The sequence below is a fragment of the Aulonocara stuartgranti genome (genome assembly GCF_965226115.1).
Source record: "Aulonocara stuartgranti genome assembly, chromosome: 7".
Classification (NCBI taxonomy): domain Eukaryota; kingdom Metazoa; phylum Chordata; class Actinopteri; order Cichliformes; family Cichlidae; genus Aulonocara; species Aulonocara stuartgranti.
In genome coordinates, this window is record NC_138945.1 from 39,685,788 (window position 1) to 39,708,492 (window position 22,705).

At 41.4% G+C, this 22,705-nt stretch overlaps 3 protein-coding genes across 5 annotated transcripts in view; 1 reads left to right on the forward strand and 2 right to left on the reverse strand.

Moving 5' to 3' along the window:
- Positions 1-2: 2 nt before the first annotated feature.
- Positions 3-11,694, reverse strand: ugcg (UDP-glucose ceramide glucosyltransferase). The gene is made up of 10 exons (XM_082542906.1): positions 11,286-11,694; positions 6,077-6,221; positions 5,700-5,802; positions 5,488-5,589; positions 5,289-5,401; positions 5,029-5,207; positions 4,866-4,952; positions 4,405-4,512; positions 2,559-2,637; positions 3-2,099 (listed from the first exon to the last, which is right to left on the reverse strand). The coding sequence occupies exons 1-10, from the start codon at positions 11,381-11,383 to the stop codon at positions 1,929-1,931; spliced, it is 1,185 nt and encodes a 394-aa protein (XP_082399032.1). The 5' UTR covers positions 11,384-11,694; the 3' UTR covers positions 3-1,928.
- Positions 11,695-14,326: 2,632 nt separating this feature from the next.
- On the reverse strand, positions 14,327-21,840 carry LOC309712251 (molybdopterin synthase catalytic subunit-like). 3 transcript variants are annotated; one of them, XM_082542917.1, is made up of 5 exons: positions 16,155-16,270; positions 15,873-15,984; positions 14,765-14,921; positions 14,541-14,664; positions 14,327-14,453 (listed from the first exon to the last, which is right to left on the reverse strand). In XM_082542917.1, the coding sequence occupies exons 2-5, from the start codon at positions 15,982-15,984 to the stop codon at positions 14,346-14,348; spliced, it is 501 nt and encodes a 166-aa protein (XP_082399043.1). In that variant the 5' UTR covers positions 16,155-16,270; the 3' UTR covers positions 14,327-14,345. The 3 variants fall into 3 exon arrangements, with proteins under 3 accessions (XP_082399043.1, XP_082399044.1, XP_082399045.1); XM_082542918.1 differs by lacking the exons at positions 14,327-14,453; positions 14,541-14,664; positions 14,765-14,921 and adding exons at positions 16,373-16,511; positions 21,635-21,840 and having other exon boundaries at positions 15,874-15,984; positions 16,155-16,294; XM_082542919.1 differs by lacking the exons at positions 14,327-14,453; positions 14,541-14,664; positions 14,765-14,921 and adding exons at positions 16,373-16,497; positions 21,635-21,788 and having other exon boundaries at positions 15,874-15,984; positions 16,155-16,294.
- A 298-nt stretch (positions 21,841-22,138) lies between these two features.
- The window catches only part of LOC309712239 (uncharacterized protein), a 28,319-nt gene continuing 27,752 nt past the window's right edge, over positions 22,139-22,705 (forward strand). Inside the window, exon 1 of the mRNA XM_082542902.1 lies at positions 22,139-22,469. The gene's annotated coding sequence lies outside the window, so the exon portion shown is untranslated. The remainder of the gene's footprint in view (positions 22,470-22,705) is intronic.

Consider the following 22,705-nt stretch of genomic DNA (forward strand, 5'->3'; position numbering starts at 1 on the left):
GATTTTAGGTTGAGATAAAACTTTATTGTTCCTATCGTGACACAGTTGTGAACTGTGATTGGTCTGTTCCACATTAGATAAGTCTTTAGAAAAAATAAACAACAACAACAATAAACAAACATGATTCATCTGACTGGCCACGAGGGTTCATCCGACAGAGTGATGTCATCAACCAAACCGCAAGTGGCTACGGTAACAGCTAAACGCTAACATTGAGCTTAAAGAAACACTTTCTCTCACATCCTCACACACATACACAGTGTTCAGACTGAAAACTTCAGAAATGTGGATTTTTGGTCTTTTTTTTTTTTTTTTTTTTACATTAAGAGAAATTCTTGAAATGCTACGACCGTTCCTTACAAAAAATACTGGAATTCATTCAGTGCTAGATTCCCAAGTGTTTTCCAGGGTCAGAGATTAAATCAGGGGAGAAAAAGACATTTGAGCTCCCAGAAAAGTTATTGTCTCATTTGGTAATTTAGTTTTTTAATTAAGACAACTCTTTTCCCACTGTAATTTTTTTTGTTTCTGGATTTTACTCAAGAAGACAACAATCCCTTTAGAAGTTTTCTAATCTTTTCAGTTTAAAATTTAGATCAATTTTATACTTGTGTTGTTTTAACAATTTAAAATGAAATGGCAAAGAAATATTTAATTTATTTTTATTTTTAATAATGATGTGCATCTCACATCGGACTAAAGAGTATTTTACCGTTTATGGGTTTTGCAGCTGAACTGATGATTGAACTTGTTGATTTTGTGACAATAATTTGTCACGTTTCCGTACCTTTGCACCTTCACAATGACAAAATAATGACATTCTGACGATTTCATTTCATTACAAGGATTTTTTTTCTTCAAATAACTTAATGATGAATTAAGAGAAAACTTCACTTGTTCATTGTTCACTTCATTTTTTTTCCTAAACGACAGTCAGCGGCCTCAAGTCCTTCAGCTGCTCATGTTTGCATTTTTTTTTATGTTTATCCTAAAGCTGCACAGATTTTATGGACAGAAGCAAAAACCAAGCAGCTGCTTTCCTGTAGTGACTCACAAGGCTCAGAAGCTGAATATAATTCACCTTTCACGTAAAGATGATTCCGGAGCTGAAGATTAGTTTCAGCTGAAGTCTCTTTATGACTCCAGAACCAGAACTGGACGACTTCAGCTCATCCAGTCAGAACCACCCAGGACAGATTTTCCTCTTTTATCCAAAAGGTTTTTTTTGTTTGTTTACTTTTGTAAAACAATGGAAACGGATAAAAGTCGTGATAATCAGAAGGTTTCAGATATTTTACTCTGAAAACAGCACAGTCCTCCAGCTCCAGCTTTTCAAAAACCACCGAAGAAGAGAAGGCTTTGCAATAGAAAAACAGTGAAAGCTGACTCTTGTTCTTCTGATATGTGAATGTGACGAATGTCACATTCAAGTTTGTGCTGCAGTCTCAAATTAAGTAGTTTTTTAAATATCTGACAGCACAGAGGACTTTCAGAGTAAAACGTCTGCTCTCGTTCATGCCTATTTTATGCCCGTCAATACCTTCCATGCAAAATAATATCAGCCAATCAGGTGGGAGTATTGTGTAGTCCTCTGTCCTGATTGGCTCACGGTCGTCCTGTTTTCTTGCTCTGATCAGAGACCAGATGATTCAGTGCATGTGTCGCTCACATATTTCCTTGCTTCCTGCTCTCTCATTGGCTTGTTCTGGCGTCTTTCAGCTTTTAGCACCAAAAGAAAGATAAATAGTTAAAACACGCACACACACACACACGCACGCTCATGTGCACACGCACACATGCACACTCTTCAGTTTTTCCTCATAAAAAAAGAGAAAAACAAAAACAAAAACAAACATCAGTCTCTTCCTCTCCTCGCTGTAATGAGGAGGTGAGGGTGGAGGGGCAGATGAGGCCCGTCACCGAGGTAACTAGACATCGAGGATCTCCTCAGCGGTGCCTCCGCAACGTAGCCGGTAGCGTCCAGTCCTCCAGCTGATGGTTGGGTCCCACAGAGCCGACAGGAAGATCTGCACCGCCATCGACTCCCTGATGAACCAGGCGACTGCAAAGTCGAGCTTCGAGAAGCACAGAGGGCCGCCCTGTGGTGATGTCATCAACCAGTAATCAGTCACACTTTTAAAAAAAAAATCTCCTTATTTTTCAATTTCATTTAAATTTATTAACTTTCTTACATTTGTTTGTATTGTTTTTCATTAAAAAAAACAACAACTTTTAAATCTAAACATTTTTACGATTATTTATTGAACTGAACCTTCAAATATTTTAATCTTTTTGTTCCAGTTTTTAATGTTTTTATTTTTTAATTGGCTTAAGTTTTTTTTTTTTAATTTAATTAACCTTACTTACTAAACTGTCATCTTTTCTATTTAAAGGAAGAAAATTAAGACAACATTCATATTTTTCATATTATTATTAAATCAATCGGAAAACATCAGTAATTGGCAGCTTCATATTTGTGTTTCTGAATTCTTAAAAATGAAAAAGTAATTGTTGTTGAAAAAAAATATTCCTTTTAAATTAGAAGTATGTGATATTACCTGGACCCCGGTCAGCTGAATGTAGTCAGATATAAACCAGGCGAGACAGTGACACATGAAGAACACCATCATGTCCCATCTAAAGCACACACACACACACACACACACACAGATCAATATACAGTGGGGCAAAAAAGTATTTAGTCAGCCACCGATTGTGCAAGTTCCCCCACTTAAAATGATGACAGAGGTCAGTAATTTGCACCAGAGGTACACTTCAACTGTGAGAGACAGAATGTGAAAAAAAAAATCCATGAATTCACATGGTAGGATTTGTAAAGAATTTATTCGTAAATCAGGGTGGAAAATAAGTATTTGGTCACCTCAAACATGGAAAATCTCTGGCTCTCACAGACCTGTAACGTCTTCTGTAAGAAGCTTTTCTGTCTCCCACTCGTTACCTGTATGAATGGCACCTGTTTGAACTCATCATCTGTATAAAAGACACCTGTCCACAGCCTCAAACAGTCAGACTCCAAACTCCGCCATGGCCAAGACCAAAGAGCTTTCGAAGGACACCAGGAAAAGTATTGTAGACCTGCACCAGACTGGGAAGAGTGAATCTACAATAGGCAAGCAGCTTGGTGTGAAAAAATCAACTGTGGGAGCAATCATCAGAAAATGGAAGACATACAAGACCACTGATAATCTCCCTCAATCTGGGGCTCCACGCAAGATCTCATCCCGTGGGGTCAAAATGATCATGAGAACGGTGAGCAAAGATCCCAGAACCACACGGGGGGACCTGGTGAATGACCTGCAGAGAGCTGGGACCAAAGCAACAAAGGTCACCATCAGTAACACACTACAACGGCAGGGAATCAAATCCCGCAGTGCCAGACGTGTTCCGCTGCTGAAGCCAGTGCATGTCCAGGCCCGTCTGAAGTTTGCCAGAGAGCACATGGATGATACAGCAGAGGATTGGGAGAATGTCATGTGGTCAGATGAAACCAAAGTAGAACTTTTTGGTATAAACTCAACTCGTCGTGTTTGGAGGAAGAAGAATACTGAGTTGCATCCCAAGAACACCATACCTACTGTGAAGCATGGGGGTGGAAACATCATGCTATGGGGCTGTTTTTCTGCCAAGGGGACAGGACGACTGATCCGTGTTAAGGACAGAATGAATGGGGCCATGTATCGTGAGATTTTGAGCCAAAACCTCCTTCCATCAGTGAGAACTTTGAAGATGAAACGAGGCTGGGTCTTCCAACATGACAATGATCCAAAACACACCGCCCGGGCAACAAAGGAGTGGCTCCGTAAGAAGCATTTGAAAGTCCTGGAGTGGCCTAGCCAGTCTCCAGACCTCAACCCCATAGAAAATCTGTGGCGGGAGTTGAAAGTCCGTGTTGCTCGGCGACAGCCCCAAAACATCACTGCTCTCGAGAAGATCTGCATGGAGGAATGGGCCAAAATACCAGCTACTGTGTGTGCAAACCTGGTAAAGACCTATAGTAAACGTTTGACCTCTGTTATTGCCAACAAAGGTTATGTTACAAAGTATTGAGTTGTATTTTTGTTATTGACCAAATACTTATTTTCCACCCTGATTTACCAATAAATTCTTTACAAATCCTACCATGTGGATTCATGGATTTTTTTTTCACATTCTGTCTCTCACAGTTGAAGTGTACCTCTGGTGCAAATTACTGACCTCTGTCATCATTTTAAGTGGGGGAACTTGCACAATCGGTGGCTGACTAAATACTTTTTTGCCCCACTGTAGTTTCTCTGGATGATGTCCAGGTGATAAATGTTTAACCTATTTTTTGGTGATTGAGGCTAAAGAACAATAAACGCCCAGTCAACCAATGACCTCATCCCTGTGTGGTCAACTGTGTACCTGAACACATAATGAGCGGCCCAGCCGATGATGAGACTGGCGAGGAAGCATTCGGAAACAGGCTCAAGCACGGTGCCGGGAAGCATGTTGATCCTCAACTTCGTCCACCTGCAGACATAAAACTTGATTAATATCAGCTGCTTTGAGGATTCAGGTCAAAGAGGAGATTCAGAATTATGAGCTATGGTCCAACAGCTACAACCACTCTTTAGTCAAAAGCCCACGCCCCTAATAACGCTGCTTATAACTAATAATAAAAACTAAATGCTAATGGCTTATTGTGAAAAACAAAACAGGTAAGAAATTAAAGAACACAATAAATGTAAATAAAATTATGTCTTGCTGCAGGTCATGGACCAAAAAAAAAAAACCAAAAAAAAAAAAAAAAAAAAACAGGCAAAATGGAGGGAAAAACATTTAAAAACCATCACTAATCAATCAGTAATGAGTACTGAGGTCACCTGATCATGCGGGACTGGAACTGGCCAATGGAGTAAGATCCAGAATTCTGCAGCGCCACCTGTGTCGCCATGGAGAATTTCCAGCCTCTGCAGAGAGATAGGATAAGTGTGAAGTGAAGCTCTGACAGCAACATCGACAGGGTGCTAATGTTAACGTGCCAACCTGTCAGCAATAGCTTTAGCCATGAAGTAATCCTCAGCAATGTACTGGGCGAAGGCGACCAATCCGCCGGCCTGATCCAGAACATCCTTCCTCATCAGACATGACATACCCGTCACGCACTTTATCCCAGTCACATTAGCCGAGATGTATGAGCGGGGGTGGGATGTCCCAAAGTACACCTGGAAACAGGTTAGTGTTAGCATTTGTTAGCATCAAGACAAGTAAAGAAAATAATTCCCATTACATTAGTGTGACTTTACCTGTTCCAGTGTGGCAGCGAAGCCTTGGCGGTCGGCAACGTACGGTAACCCATGTACCAGTCCCACCTTCTCTGTCATCTGATTAGTCATATCTGTCAGGGTGTCCGGTTTCACTGCAACACACAAACACAAAGGGAGTTAGCTTTAGAATCAACAATGAAAACAATGATAGCCATCACATCAGTGGTGAAGAACTGACCTCTGATGCCACTGTCGCAGATCCACACCAGGCCATATTTAGCTCCTTCGTAGCCCGGCATCAAGTTATTGATCTTGGGGTTAATTCCAACTTTCTTCCCTCCTGAGAACCAGAGACATCACATGCTAATGTTAGCTGCTAACAGATGAAAAACATGTAAGAAAAAAAAAAAAAGAAAAAAAAAAGCATAATTTAAAGTAATTTTTTCTCACCAATGAATAATCGAGCGTCTACATTCGGGTATTTTCCCAACAACTTTTTGCAGACGTCAACAGCTGGATCGTCTTGATCCTGAATGCACAGCAGGATTTCAAACTGTAAAACCAGATGTTTCAATTAGTCTGAGAAGCGGTACAACAGCAGACAGATGTTTATTATTGGAGCTCAAAGGTTAGTAAATGTTACAGGGTAGACTGAGGCAATGGAAGGTCAGTCTGTGGAAGGACAGGGATGGTAGCCCAGGACAGTGGGATGGTAACTGGGACTGTAGGGTGGGACAGTAGGAGTCTTGGTAGTCAGGCAGTCATGATAGGTTAGCTGGGGGGAGTACTAAGGGGTAATTATCTGGGTTGGGAGTATTTGGCTTCACCTTTGGGTAATCCAGTGTAAAGAATGTCTCCAGGTTGGAGATCAGGTTCGGGTCAACTCCTTTTAGTGGCTTCAGCAGAGAAACTCCAGCTAGCTGCATGAACGGCTGTTTGACCTCTGGTCTTTTCTTGTGGAGGTGAAGACGTCTGAAAGAAAGAGGTCAAAGGTCAGCAGGTAAAAATCAAAGAAACATTTGAAAAAACAAACAAATAAAAACATTATTTAAAGAGAACATCATAACCAACATATTTTAAAATCTATTTTGAGTCTCTGGGTTTATCAAGAATGGAAAATCTGCAGCGCCTGGGTGAAAAAGTTCCTGTTAGCATAATCTGACTGTGATGTATCACTGGGCTAAAAAAATAAAATCATTCATTCATACAGATTGCGTTTTATCTAACGGGTGACCTTTGATTTATTTCAGTGTTTTATTTTATTATTAGGAAATCAGTTTGGCCAAAGGAAAGGTAAAGATTTATAGCTCCAGGTTCTATTTAACTTTATTGTTGTACTGGAAGTAGGGCTGTGCGATATGACCAAAATCTCATATCCCGATATAAGAATTCTATCATCCTGATAACGATATAAATCACAAAAATGTAACATTTTCTGTAAATTCTGTGAATCTCGGGCAGCTCGACTTGCATGAAGTGTTTCCTGCTGCAAGTCATGTAGCTGGAGTCGAGTGTTTTAACCGACGCATGAAACTATACATTTTTAGACATAAGTTGTAACGGCCGCCGTTTTCTTTGTGAGTATTTATTACACGGCGTGCTGTGGAGAAAAGCCTGTTTTAACGTTTGAGTCTACGGTTTAGTTTTTAGCACCTGCCGGCTCTTTTTTACTTCTCATCTGTAAATAATCTGCTCTTTCACGTGATTCAGTTTATTTTGAAAAGTCTCAACAGGATCTTGAGCTTTATGTGAAAGGTTTATGTGGAACATAAAGAAGCGGACACGCGATGCTGTTACCGTCGTTGTTGCTAACCACAACGCATAAAAACAGGCGCTTGTCCGTCTCTAGTGTGGTTATATTAAATATAAGAGAAAGAGAGAACTTTAAGAAATTAATATAGCCCCTACAGTGACCACCAAAACGATGAAGAAATATTGCCGTAAACAGTTTATTTTGCGACACCACGAAACAAATGATAGCGTAAAATGAAACGACAGACGTTTTTATATCGTCATCTGATATATATCGTTATATCGAACAGCGCTAACTGGAAGGGAGCTAGTATATTTTCCTGTGTCAGACCTGCTCCAGCAGCTTACTTTAACTATTAAAATTAATGCAAAGTGTTCTGATCCAGGGAGGACAATGATGGCCTTTTAACTGGAAGCACAAACACGATATCCAGACTGAGGTTTTCCTAGTGAGCTCAAACTAAGCCTGTTAAGAGATTTTAGTTACTAAAATAAAAACAAGAACCAGACTTCCAAAGAAATAAAAACTGGGAACTAACTGAACCAAAAACACATTTACAAAATTAGAAAAACAAATTGAAATGAACTTTGTAAAGGACACAAAGAGTTCCTCCCTTCACATCACAGCGTTCAGCGATCCTGTAAGAATGGAGTGGTGAAAAAAAGCAGGTGGAGGTGTCTGTATTTATATTAATGACAGATGGTGCAACAGCTACACACTATCATAGTGATGTTCTGTCCTTGTCCTTTAGACCCATCTATGGAGATTGTAAAGTTTTTTATAGCTTATTTATATTAATCAGAGAGCAAATACTTGGGCTGCAGCAGAGATAAGATACGATTAGGTAAGTAGGTTACCAAATGTTGTTTCTAATACCCTGTAAACTCTACTGAGGAACTTCAGAGCATCCTACCAGAGAGGAGAGGGACCTGGATTTATATTTTAGCAAATATAAACAAGGCACTACAGGGTTCAGAACACTTCTCTACACACAGCCGCTTAAAACCAGCAAACCTGAGCTACAATCAGTGAGATAAGAATAATGACAGTGCACTGTCTCACAGAAAGCTACGGCATCTTCATAGGCTCTACAGTTCTCTTTTGATAAGGGAAAGTTTTGACACAACATAGAGATTTTTAAAAGATAAACTATGGGTAGCTGGAGAAGTAAAAGCAGAAACGAGGAAGCACAAACAAGCTGTCTGCAGGGGAACAAAGGCGACTCGCTTCTTTCTCCTCAGAAAGAGGAAATTAGACAATAAACAAACAGATTTCAACACAGACCATAGTTGATATTGTGGAACAATCCTGGCCAGGAAGTAAATGTAAAAGCAGAGGAAGTTTCTCAGACTTTTAAAATTATTAATATTCGAAAAGCAGCAGGAGTGAAAGAGGGTCTTCTTCAGTCGCCTGTTCCAAATCTGATTCATAAGACCTCATATTTGAGGTTCATAAGAACATTCATAAGACCCATCGAGTTCCCAGAGCCTGAAAGTCCTCATTAACAGTTCCTGTACCAAAAATATCAAAAGCACAGGCCATACAGGAAATGCTCTTTTACATGTACCGCACAAAATACACAGTCATCTCGACCAAACCTGTGTGTGCCATGTTTCATCTGCATTTAGTAAGAGCACATATCAAAGGCTGCACAGCACAATCATCAGATGTGCTCAATCCTTTTTAGCTGACTGATCACTGCACGTTAGAGTGAAAGCTGCAGTATCATCTGTTGCCACGACGGCCCTCCGGGGTGTACTGCAGTACATCTCCATTCATTACTCTGTGAATGCAGTACATTAACTCATCTGAAGTCTTTAATTTACTGAAGGTGCAATGATTGGTGGTTTGATGAGAGAAGATGAAACAGACTTTGTTACTCTGTGTTTTCTCCATTTGAAAACAGAAGAGATAATTTTTGCTTTTAGAGCGAGCGGGATGGCTTTGAGTCATTTAGAGAAGGATTACAAGGTTTGTACTTGATGTGGAGATGGTTGGAGGTGGACAGAAGTACAGAGTGTGTTTTGTGCAGACCTTAATATGTCTGTAAACACTGCAGGTTAGGAACAACATGGTATGATGCAACTCTGGGAGTTCCAAGTGCTGGAAAAAGGTGTGACATCCTCAACAATGTCTCACACCCTCCTCATGGTGAATATATCCTCTACCATCAGGACGGAGTTACAGGGCACCACCCTTACAAACGCTTCACACCCAGAGGTCTGTGGTACAGGCGTCACTCGCACATAGCTGTGCATAGAAGCACTTTCTTGCTGTTGATATGTTTATCTGACAGTCAATATCAACATTTTATCGAACCACTCTTTCTGTCATGCTTAAAAGCTCCTTTTTACTCCTAAGTGATACAGTTCATTTAGATTAAAATATGATTCATTTTCTCTCAGCTTCTGTCAGTGATGCTTTCTGTCAGCTCAAGGCATCACTTTAGGTTTAAACTATGTGATGAAGGAGTTTAGCTGGTGTTTTCCTGTGAAAACACTGCCTGTGAGACAAAAGGCTCTTCATGAGAGTCCGTTTCACATAGGCTGCCTCACTCGTCATGCTGACATTGAGCATACGTCCTGTTAATGGTCATGAATAAGACCAAAGGCTGTTTGATCCAAGGATAAGAGTGAGGGAAAGGCGATCAAGGTGAAAGCACATGGCTTTGCTGTCCTTACAGATAATTTTATGTTAAGATAATAAACAAACTAGCTCAGCTTTTAATTAGCCTTCCCAATTATTTCATCCTCATGTTATCTGTATAGATTCACATGTTGTCAAAGTGAACATATAACTTTATTTTCTGGCAATACACATCTTTAGAAGAGCGCATGTGTGATGTGTCATTTTCATTCCAAATATTAATCCCATTGAAAGCAGGCATGAATGCTGCAGTCCTCCCTACATCTTCCAGGGAAGTGTGAACATGTATGAACGTGTTGAACACACTGTATGTATGAACATACTGTGACAGATTCCCGGATTTCCAAGAAACTTTGGAAGCATGTTTACCTCCAACAGTTCCACATCCTTGTGCAGATCAACTCGCGTTATCTTTCACCTTTAACAGCCAACTAAAACACATCTCCCATGTTTGTTTGAAGTATGCTCCAATTTTCTTTCCCTACTGAAAAAAAGGAAGCTGTCACATGACTTCTTAAGAATTTCAGGGGAAGCAAATCTCACAAAACCTTCAGTAAGTCAGCTGAGCTGCTTTTTGCTCTTTCAAAGATCTGGAGGGGTTTAAAAGAAACTTCTTTAAGTTTTCTAATCTTTACGAAAACCCGGCAAATTAAAGGGTTTAAATCCTAGACTGCCTGGAACTTTTACTATAGCGGTGGAGATGAACGAACCATGTTCAGACCAATGAATAGGAGCCTAAACTTTAAAGTCCATTTACAGGATATGTTGTTTTGTTTTTGCCAGGTCAGGTGCTGCTATAAGACCTGCAGCATGAATTCACTCTGTTGAGTCCAAATCATTAAAAAAAAATTTAAGCTGCAAAGATAAGTTCCACAAATTCCACAGCACCAAAGCCCATGCTCATTTTCAGCTTCCCTTATGGTGCTGCACAAAGGTATGGCTTCTATGTACGATGCTTATCTTCTGTCCTACTAAAAGTTAACTGATTTAGTCATGCTCTGTGTACAGAAGTATAAACATGACCAAAAACATAGAAATTCATGGAATTAAAAAGTAAAAGATAAAATGGGTTACAGCCGAATTAAACAACGGCTCACAACACTTAAAGACAACACTAAACATACACTCCATAATGTAAGAAAAGCGGCTGCTGAATGAAAATTCTAAAATCCTATTTTAATTAAGTGAGATTCTGCGTTAAGAGGAAGCAGGAAATTAGGTGCGTAATAAGCTACAGAAACGTCACCTAAACATCTACCGCCATTTAAAATGTTCTGTACGATGAAATACGGTTACTTCAGGTTCCTTGTTATCGATTCACGGTTTATAAAACTATAATTAATGACGTGATTTAGTTAACTACCACCTGAAAGGACCGCAGTAACCGGAATATCCCGTCCGAGCTAACATTACCCGGCTAGCGGTAACCAGGAAAACGCCCAAGAGCTAACCGTCCAGGCTGCAGGTTCACCTCCTGTCATACATCCACAAACCCGTCCCCAGGAGCAGGGGGTCGGCTTATTTCCGAGTTTAACCCCGTTCACACATAATCACACGGGGACAGACAGAAATAAAGGAAGGAGCTGTGCCGAGGCTAGCTGTTAGCAATGTTGAGCCTCGCTCCGCGATGCACTCACACATAGATGATGGACATGAAGTGCATGAGCCACAGCACGAAGAACAGGATGAAGCCGAACACGGCGAGGCCCTGCATGGCGAGGTCCAGCAGGGCCATGGCTGTCAGCGGAAGCTGCCTGGGAGGTGGGCCGGCTGGAGTCACACGGGCTCGGGATGGAGACGACCAGATGAGCGGTCACGGAAGACAGGGAGAATCCGGCTGTTTCCGCGACTTTGGCGTGTTTAGGCTAACCGTTGCACTTCCGGATCACAGCGGAGGGTGTCAGGTGGCTGCCCGAGAAAGGAGCTCCGATAACATGGCCAGAGCAGGGTTCGGCCCGGTGACGGTAGTCTCCCAGTATCAGTGCAGACTTGGAGGGTTTGACAGTCAGCAGACCGACTCTTGGTCAGCTGACCGGAATAGCGGAGGGTTGGGGGATAAAAACTGTTACCAGACTTCCGGGACAATTTCAAAGTAAAGCTGTTCATTTAAAAACATCAAACGCATTAGTTTTTACTCGTTGTTGTTGGTATTTTTATTTAGACTTGTAGTTGCTGAGCTGTTACATTTAACCTAGCTTTTCTACTTCCTTGAGCGCTTTTATTTGTAGTAACATCTACTGAAAAGTTAATCTAGTTTATTTTTTTTGTTCCTGGTTGTGTTTCCTGTTTTGAGTTGCGGAATTCGGGAATTTCCCATTTTAGGGGTAACTAAAGTTTATTTGTTTATGGTGTTTTAGCAATCATAATTATTTATTATAATGGTTTCATATTGTTGTTCTGTTTAATTTCTATCTCTATAACTTAACAGAAATAACTAAATCCAAACATTGTCCACTGTTTGCTTCAGAAACATCTAATTTATTGCTGAATCGTTTTATACATCATTCATATGGGGCATGTTATCCTCTGAACATGTTAAGAAAAAAAGAGGTTAGATAAAAGGTGCACGATCATTTAACGGCCAACGTAAAGGCTCCTGTGAGAAGCAGGCATGTATTAATTGATCAGGTTAGTTACAGCAACCCAATGCTTGCTTCATTTTCCTCACCCATTTAGCAATGGGTGAAATGAGAGGCGATGACCTATGGAAACCTTTTCTTAAAAAAAAGAAAAAAAAGAAGAAGTAGTCTAGTTTCACCTTCATCAGGTGACTCAACAGGTTCAGAGCCTGTTGAGTTTGATCACCTGAGCAGGTAGCTCGAATGTCTACTAGTTTTCACACACAGCCAGTGAAGGAAAGAGTGAATCACTGAAGGGTAGAGATCAGGTTTCGTTTGAGGAAACATAAAAATTTAAAGACACAGAAATGTTATCTCCTGCTTTCTGCTGAAATTGTAATCCCTAATTTATATTCCCTGCATTTTGTTGTGGAGCAAACGTCTCTACTCACGTAAAGGAAACACAAGCATCAGTTTAACATGATCTGGAACGTAACACAGTGACATAGTTACCCCCAGTAGAAGACAGATTAACCCTCTTGAAACACCTCTGGGCACTTATCATGGCGGTATTAAAAGAAACTGAATTGGACATAACTGAATACACAAATGTAATATTCTGTCCAAAAATAACATCTTAAGAGCTTTTTTCTTCCCTGGAACTCGACCTCTTACCATGATTCTGACAGAGGTTTCAATTTGTTTTTCCTGTATTTATAAATATCATAAAAACTGCTCCACTGTGGTAAAATGCAGCTGGTGTGCTGTATGCTAGTGTGAGCACCAGCTGTTGTGCAGATTTATTATCTGCTTCACTGTTACACGCTTTACTTCATGTCCTTTTGTTTTTATCTCTGGTGACCACGTGCTCTAGATTTCTTAAGCTTCTTGGATGACGTCGTTGGTTTTACAGGAGATTTTATTGTTTGACACGATCGCAAACATGATTCACATGCAGATACACTCCGCCTGTTAGTCATCATGATCTTATCTCACTGCAGGAGTGCCTGCAGGCACAAGAATGGTTCTTTTAAACTTGCCACAATTAATATTTCCCTTGCTGAGTCAAACATTCAGACCTTCTACTGTCTTTATGGTCTCTTGGTTTCAGAGGTGACGACTGATATCAGGTCATTTTTTATGCTTTTTGTTTGAGAAACCAATTAATCTACGATAAATTCAATCATTCACGTCACACGTGAGTATTTGTAAAATGTTTTTACGAAGCCTGCGTCGCGTCTGTTTGACGCCCGATAACGAGGACAGGAAACATCTTCAGATTAATCAGCAAACTGACAGGAACAAATCTTCACCTCAAGGCACAGCAGTTCACATCTTATCAGATTTTCAGCCTTTTGTCCTCTCTCTAGTTCACGTTCACCACTCGCAGGAATTCTTGGTTCATATTTTGTGCGTGAACCAGACGCCCTGCTTCCTGCTGGAACACCAATACACCAGACTGACCCTCCTCCTGTGGACTACAGAGAAATCTTTCAACCTGTGTGCTTGCCTTCATCCAGAGGAAGATGATGCTTTTCAGTTTAATCTTAACTGCAAAGTTCAGATTGAAAATTTTACCACCAGAGGGCAGCATTTTATCAGCAGGTGTGCGTACTGCTTTTTTTTTTTTTAAACCTTTATTACATCTTCAGATCCTCCGTCTCCCCAAGATTTACTTTTCCCAGCCTTCCACTGTAGATACGAATATAATCTAATAACTCACGTGGTTCACTCAAGGTTACACAGATTTAACCTTAATCACTGCTCCACCTTGTGGTATAAATTGGTATCACACCAAATGACAGCACAGACATGCTTTTACCTTCAAGATAACACACAGATATTTTGGACACTAAGTTTTACAGCAGTTTTTTCTTCATGTTCTGATGATGGTTTTTAGTTCATTTTGGAAGATTTTACAGCATTCATACATTTAGTATCTTAGGGGGAAAAAATCTATGTGACCGTCAGACTCAGTCAATACAAAAATACAAATTTAAAACATTTTAAGCTTTACATGATCATTAGTTTTTTGAAATATTGTGTTTTAAATGAAGAGAATTAGAGTTAAACTCAAATGGTCTAAACATATAATTATGGCTCCGCCCACCACAAGTATCTGTGTTTTATCACATTTTTTTATTTAGGTTTTCCCTCAGACAATGTGTTTTCTGGCGGTTTCTTCTGATTGGACCACGAACACTCAGCGTTCTCCTTCCAGTTCACCTCCTGCGTGTCATAAACTTCCTGTTGATCACAAGCACACAATCAATAATCAATAATCATTGACATGATGTGTCGATCGCGCTGATCAGACTGGCTCCGAGGTATCACCTTCTTCCAAATGGGGACATTAGCCTTCAGCTGGCTGATGCAGTGCTGGATCGCCTGCTGGCCGTCATGGCGGTGAGGAGATGAGATCGCCATGACAACACTGGTTTCGCCCACCTTCACCCACCTGATGGTGGAAGCTATGTGTCATATTTTTTATTTAAGTTAAAAACTACAAATGTAACACCAGCGTGGCCCCGCCAACCTGCCACATTTAGCGTCCTCACCCGAGCCTGTGGTGGACGCAGATGTGTGTCACGCTTTGCCAGCGCGCTCTGATGTCAGCACACAGCTTGTTGAACTCTGATTGGGCCATGGGCTCATATGCCTCGTACTCCAGTCCAACCACCTTCCTGCCGTCTGCCTCGTCCTCGCGGGTGGTACCTGTGTACACACATAGCACGCACAGGCGCATGCACAAATTTGTATAGCCAGCAATGTGAGGACTCATGTCTTCCCCTCATCCACACCTGGTCCTGAACCACTAAACAGCTCTTTGTAGTCTGACACACAGTGAGGAGGAGCTTGATCTCAAAAGGACGACTCATTGCTGTGACTGTTACTGGTTATTGATCTGCTTTAACAAACCTCTATATTATTTTTTTTAAACTTTAAATACAAAACACTAATAATATCTTTGAGAAATACTTGTAGAAAATATTAAGACTGAGCAGGAAATCTGACTGTCATGCTTCAGAAATAAAAGCTGAGTATTTTAACCCTCCGGGGTCGACGTACTCACCAGCGTGTCCAAATCAAACAACAGATTTAAAATGACATAGCAACAAGATGTTATTATTAAGTAAAGTATTTTTATCTGGCTTTTGCAACAGTTACTCCAATTATTGTAAAGCATTACCCTGAAGTGTTGTAGTTTAAAAGAAAATAAAAGAAAACATACTTTGTTTTGAAAACAAAGTAACTAGAAGAGCTTCCTAAAATAATGGAACTGCAGCTTTGTCCTCAAATGTTTTTACTTTACCTTCTTTCTTAAATACTGGCATTTCACACAATTTTACATGAAATGTTGAAATGCTGTATTGGAACATTAAATAAAAATTCAGCTTTTGTTTTTCTAAAATGCCTTTACACAAATTTGAGTAGTTATAAGAAGTAAAATTTTAAATATTTTATCAATATGCTAGATTTTCTTTTCCTCTCCAGCATTTGACACTTTACATCCCCATCCTATATTAAATATATCACTTTCCCCTTTATCAAATGCTTCTGACTTATTTTCCTCTAAAATATTTAAAAATAAAAGAAACGTGCCATATTGCTTCTTGATGCATGCTCAGTCATCCAGGTAAGTAAATAAAGTAAATGGGAACAAACCTATAAATACTGAAATGGCTCCACACGAAGGGCTGCTGACAGAGTCGACCACTTCCTGCACAGACAGCCAATCACGGCTCAGCTTGAAGACATCGCTCAGCTCCTTCGACATCTTTGAAAAGAAATGGTGGTTTAGATCAAACTTGTTGACTCTTTATCATTAATTTATTGGATTTAAAGTCACAACAGGAAAATATGCTTTGATTTTTAAATTGTGCAGTGAAGCAAGAGCAAATACCTGACATGGACCTTTTTCTTGATCTCTGATCAGTAATTACTTACAGTCTCAAGTCTCTTAGCCCCCGCTAAGCGGCGGCACTACGGCGACTTCGTCTCCGTCTCCCAGAGTCAGCACCTGGTCGCCGATGGGAACGTACTCCTGACGCACTGCCAACACGACGCCGTCCTGCAGCTCGCACAGTCTGGACACACAAACACTTGTTAGACCTTGATTCGTCTTCACACGTATGTTCATGTGCGCTTTTTTTTTCTTTTTTTACCTTGGGTGCCGCTGTAGCAACAGCTTCCAAAGGTCGTGGCTGCTGATTGGTGTTGGCACAGCAACAGTCTTCTCTTCCTTCACACCTGCCAGCTCAACGCTTTTCGCGAAGTACAACACGCACACCTGAAGGAGAAAAACTGAATCCATCAGATTATTTACCGTTAAACAGTGAGTTCTGAGTCATTCTCAGGGTTTCAAACTTCCTGTTTCCTGTGTGGAGTTCGTGTTATATTTATTTATCTGAAGCTTTTGTGTCAAAAATGTGCTTCATAAATAAAACAGGAGCTTCATTAAAAGATGTTTTTCCATCACATGAAGCTGTAAATGGAATTTGCCAGCTCAAAATGAAGACTTTCTTAAAGATACTGTGATGTAACACTGAGGCTACACGTCCCAGGAAACCATGAACAGGAACACTTAAACGTTTGGGAAATCTGTTCATTAATCTATTTATTGGAGACTAAACATCAAAAAGCTTCAGGATCAAAGCATTTCTAATATTTTTCCGATCATCAGCGTGTACATTTCTGCTAACACGGGAAAACTCAAACTGCTTCCTGTTTGTGTTTGGAGACATGATGAAGACTTCCTCCTCCTACTCTTCATCATGACAGCTGATAATGAATAATGATGATGGAAGATATTGATATCAAAGTCAGCTTTGAACCACACAATTCTGACTTTTGGCAGTTTTTTTGTGTTTTTTTAACATTTTAGTAAATATTTATTTATTTTTTGTTTTTTAACCAAAAACTGTCATTCTGAATTTATTACATACTTTATCCCCCAAATACTAAATAAATATTTTTTGAGACTTTTGTGATTTGGTTCCCTTAAATACCCTCTTAACTCATCAATTCTCCAGATTTATTACAAATTCTGAGACTTTCGCTAAAGAAGCATCATAAAAACATAAACGGGGGTCAAGGCCCATCTAAAAAAGTCACTGTGGCCTTCAGCTGATTTCTAATGATACCCTTCAACTGTAAATGACATGAATTCATACAGTTTGGTCATGAAAAACTTAAACGCCCACAGAGTTAATGCAGTGTAAGCTCAGTTGAATTTGTAGTAACCAGCATGAGTGAGGAGGCCAGAGTGGCTGGGCCTGTGCAGCCCAGACTCTGGGAAATACCCGTCGTGTCTCTCTGAAACTGAAGAGGTCGTTCTCCAGCCTGTGAAGCTCATCTTAAAGCATGACAAACTCAAACACTGCAAAACAAATGGACACGTGTTGGGAATTTTCTACCCTAAACGTCAGCTTTACACCTGTGGCTACAACTTAAAGAAGTCCAGACGCTTTTCTTTGCAAGCTCCTTTGACTACGATGACCTGGATGACTGAGAACCTTCACAGACATATTGCCGTACATTTTTGGAGGAACACCCTTCAACTGGTGCGGGAGTATGAAAGGGAATCAAGGAAACTAGCGGATCATAGGAACCATCTCCATTTCAACCTAAGATGCAGACAAAGCAGAGTTGTTTCTAAGAGCCTGCGCCTTGGATCCACGGTCAGGGGATACAGAGCAGACTTGATTCTACAGAGAGCAAAAAATCACTTTTTAAGTGAAAGGATAAGACAGGTCCATTTCACCATAGATGCCCTCCAGATCAAGATCAGCCAGACTCTGCAGGAACTGGAAACCCTTCTACCCTCTCCAATCTTAGAAGAGGTTTACAAGTTTGTGGACAAGGCTCAGCGGGTCCAACACTCTAAAGGAAAAGAAAGACAACGCAGGACATTTCACACCTTGCTTTCAAAAACACACACTCCTCATCCTGAACCTACACAACCCAGAGAAGAAAACACACCTGATGCCAGTCAGGAGAAATGGGTTAAGAACTTTTCAGACAGGATTCTCACTGAACCTGAAAAGAGAGTATTAGCCAAAGGACTCAATTTTGCCATTTCTCCACAACAGTTGCCCATAGTGGACCTCATCACAGCCACAGAATCTGCCATACGGATTAATAAATTATCACAGACAGAAGCAGAGCAAATCAGGATGAAAGTCTCAGCCACGCTCTCCAGTGCCAAAGTCCCTCCGTCCAACCTCACAATACAAGAAAAGAAGGCCGTCGCTTCCCTGAGCAAAGACCACAACATCACTGTTTTACCAGCTGATAAGGGAAGATGCACCGTGGTCCTAAACACTACAGATTACCATACAAAGATCACTACTCTCCTCAGTGACAACAATACCTACGAAGCCTTAAAGCGAGACCCCACAAGCAGCTACAAAAAGAAAGTTATAGCTTTCCTTCAAGACTTTGAAAAGGACAAAATTATTGACCGCCTTAAATATCACCGCCTTTACCCAGGGGATGCCATACCCTGCATCTATGGACTTCCTAAGATCCACAAGGAAGCTGTCCCACTCAGACCCATAGTCAGTAGCATAAACTCAGCCACTTATAACATTGCAAAACACCTTGCTACCATCCTTGCTCCTCTCGTGGGGAACACCCCACACCACATCAAGAACTCCACCGACTTCACTGACAAGGTCCAGAAACTTACCCTGGATCCAGATGAAACCATGGTGTCCTTTGATGTAGTCTCTCTCTTCACTTGCATACCCACCACGGAGGCCGTGGAGACTGTCAGAAAACGACTACAAGAAGACAGCTCCTTGGAGGACAGGACACCCGATCAGATTTGCACACTGTTAGACCTCTGCCTCATCACAACATACTTCAAATACAACGAAGGCTTCTACAGACAAAAACATGGCTGTGCCATGGGCTCCCCCGTGTCACCTATTGTAGCCAACCTTTACATGGAGGAAGTGGAAAGGAAGGCTCTTGGCTCTTTCAAAGGAAGAGTACCCAGCCACTGGTACAGATATGTGGACGACACCTGGGTCAAAATCAAGACAAAAGAAGTGGAATCCTTCACTGTGCACATTAACTCTGTGGATAAGAACATCAAGTTCACCAGGGAAGACACAAAGGACAACTGTTTGCCTTTCCTGGACTGCGCCGTGCACATTGAAGAGAATGGCAACCTCAACATCGAAGTTTACTAGAAGCCCACACACACGGACCAGTACCTCCTCTTTGACTCCCATCACCCTCTGGAACACAAACTTGGAGTAATTAGGACCCTACACCACCGGGCAGAACATGTTCCCTCTAAGCCTGAAGGGAAAAAGAAGGAACACACACATGTAAAGGAAGCACTCAAAACGTGCGGCTATCCTAAATGGGCGTTCTTAAAGTCAGCAAAGAGGCACAGAAAAGAAGACCAGACACCAGCAAGGGAGGATAAGGACAGATGCAACAACATTGTCATCCCCTATGTAGCCGATGTATCAGAGAAACTCAGGAGAGTTTTCTCCAAGCATGACGTCCCAGTGTATTTCAGACCCAGCAACACGCTCAGGCAAAAACTGGTTCACCCGAAAGACAAAACGCCAAAACACAGACTTAACAATGTGGTGTATGCTGTACAGTGCAGCGAGGAATGCCCAGACCTCTACATTGGAGAGACCAAACAGCCACTTCACAAGCGCATGGCACAACACAGAAGAGCCACCTCCACAGGACAAGACTCAGCAGTCCATCTGCATCTTAAGGATAAAGGACACTCTTTCGAGGATGCCAATGTTCACATTTTGGACAGAGAGGACAGATGGTTTGAAAGAGGAGTGAAAGAAGCCATCTATGTCCACTGTGAGCGACCATCTTTGAACAGAGGCGGGGGTTTACGACACCAACTCTCTGCCATCTATAATCCAGTTTTGAGTTACCTCCCCAGACGCCTGAACGCCCACTCACATCCTGGGCCATCTTGAGCTCGCCCGAAACTCTGGCTGATTGGGACCCACACCCAGTTTCACACCTTGGCTCAGGCGATTAGAGGATCATCAGGGGGTCCTTTTGTCCCTCTGTGGGGGGTCACTCCCACTAGGTTTATATCTGGGACTCTCCACCATTTGACCCTCGAACTGAAGAAGCTTCTCGGATGAGAGGTGAAACGTCTTCAAGCAACTTAAAGAAGTCCAGATGCTTTTCTTTGCAAGCTCCTTTGACTACGATGACCTGGATGACTGAGAACCTTCACAGACACCTGTGGCTACATTTCTCTGAGGTGTACTGTGTATACATCTTTGGTTACATACTGGTTTAAAGTAGCTTGTTTATCCTTAAATAAGCCTGTAAATTTGACCCAGAGTTCAGGTTTAGTAATCATAAAGGACTGTAATCTTTAAACTGTGATTGCTGACCCCTTTTTAAAATAATACAATAATAATAATAGTAAAGTCCCCTTATCCAACCCACCCTTTAAAGGGGCTCTGGTGCTGATCCTGCAGAATGTCTTTTAAAATTACATTTAATCACAAATGAACCTGAAAATTAAAGTTAAAAATCACATTAGGCCTTTGTTGTTTACCGAAACTGTTACAGACGTGTTTATTCATTCAGTGCGGCTCGCATCTGAGCATGCCTCAGATATTGACTCCTACACTCTCATATGTTCAGCAGCAGGAGGGAGGACAGAGCATGGAGGTATTCAGGAGACGCATGTTCCTGGAAGTTAGCAAACCGGTATTTAGGTCAGATTCTTCATTCAGCTCAGCAGATACCCAACACTTATGGTTCTTATTCTACCGACAATGGGAGAATAAATCACTTTAATGCCTTAGATGTTTTTAAATATTAGAAATGGTTTAAATATTAATGACAGTTTTCCTTAAAACCATCTAAAAACTCATAAAAAATACAAATGTTACAACTTTTTACCGGATATGTTTTTCCCCTCAACATAACCTGATAAAATACTCAAACTAATTTTGTGTCTTTATCCTTTTAATCCTCTCCCTTCATCTCCAGATTTCACCATCAGCGCAGACCTGCAGACACACGGAGGACAGACACCACCGCAGGTGTGCTGGCTGAAAGGGGGAGGAGCCTTTTGGAGGATCAAGTTTGACCTTTCGTTGTTTGATTAACCTTTTCCTGCTGATCAGCCATGGCGCCCTTAGTTCGCCTCCAAAAGTCCGTTTGAAAAACATCAAATCTGAACATTTTTCACCCCAAACATACGTTTCAGTCTAAACACCGCTGATGACGTCATCGTGACATGAGCCGGAGTTCGGCTTCGGTTCGGCTTCGGTTTCCGATCACATGTCTGAGTTTTGTTTGAATGTTTGTTTCCTGCAGCTAGTCTGAACTTCTGTTTCTCTGACAGGTAAATGTGATACAGTCAGCGTGGTGTAACGTCAGAAAACTCGCACAGGTGAGAAAAGACTCACCTGCGCAGTCATGAAGAAACGTGCAGAGGTCAAGCATGTGAGGAAGGTTTCCAGCTGTCGGTGAGCAGCAGGAGACAGGAACGCGTTTGCTTTCTGCAACTTCCTCTTCAGCTTCATGAGCGGTCTGCAAACAGCACAGAGCTGCAATGCTGCCACCTGCAGGTGTAGGTGCGAACATAGAGCTTGTCCTGATGGAGGTGCTGTCTCTAAAACAGCAATAAGGATAATTATTAGGCCAAATGTAAATAACAAAATAACTTTACAACTTAAAGTAAAATTGGGAAACGTAAAGTCTGGAACAAGTCTTTATATTAAGGGCCATCAGTCAAACAATATTGTTTTGTCTCTGGGCCTAAACAGCGCCTTGTGTGTGACGTCTTCTTTTTGCGCATGCGGCCGCTTTGAGGGTTCACACAGGGCTCAAGACTAACCTTTTGCTACGGTTGCACTGGTGCACTGGCGCACCCAAATTTTTTAACCACATCGCTTAACACCGCAGTTTTACATGTGCACTTTTTTGCGGGGAAAATTGCTGTCCATAAAGACAATATTGATTTATAAATGATTAATTAACAATCTTGTGCTTGTGCATTGGCACTCTTTGATAATATTGTGGGTAATGTTAAACTTATTCATCACGTCGGCCTCCTCTGACGACCTGTTTGCTGCTGCCTGCCGCTAAAAAGGCAATGGGGAGAGGGGACACTTGGGGAGTGCATTTATCGCAGCGTATAATGTGGTGGAAGCAAAAATGCGTCTGGACGCTTTTCTTTTCAAGATCCTTAGACTACGATGACCTGGATGACTGAGAACCTTCACAGACAAAAATGCAAAAGTAAGAAGGAATTCATGAGGATGTTTATCAAATGTGAAGCGTAGTTTGCTGCTGGTTCAGTGAATTTTGGTTGGAGAGAGACAAAACCTGCTGCTCAGAAGCTAGCCCAAAAAGAGTATAGCGTGGACCCGACGCACCACAATCAGTGAGCTGTCGGCTTTCAGCCCCGACGGCGTGTCCGTGTACGGCCATCGGGTGAGAAAGCCGAGAAAGCCGAGAAAGAGAAAGGTAATTCT

Excerpts from the sequence above, each read along its gene's own strand:
- LOC309712251 (XM_082542917.1), bottom strand. The coding sequence starts at position 15,984 with ATGTCGAAGGAGCTGAGCGATGTCTTCAAGCTGAGCCGTGATTGGCTG. Across the intron at positions 14,922-15,872 it reads AGCCATTTCAGTATTTATAG|GTACCACCCGCGAGGACGAG; the intron begins GTTTGTTCCCAT and ends GTGTGTACACAG. Across the intron at positions 14,454-14,540 it reads ATGTCCCCATTTGGAAGAAG|GAAGTTTATGACACGCAGGA; the intron begins GTGATACCTCGG and ends TGTGATCAACAG.
- ugcg (XM_082542906.1), bottom strand. The coding sequence starts at position 11,383 with ATGGCCCTGCTGGACCTCGCCATGCAGGGCCTCGCCGTGTTCGGCTTC. Across the intron at positions 4,513-4,865 it reads TTCCAGTCCCGCATGATCAG|GTGGACGAAGTTGAGGATCA; the intron begins GTGACCTCAGTA and ends TTATGTCTGCAG. Across the intron at positions 2,638-4,404 it reads GCCGCTCATTATGTGTTCAG|ATGGGACATGATGGTGTTCT; the intron begins GTACACAGTTGA and ends TGTGTGCTTTAG.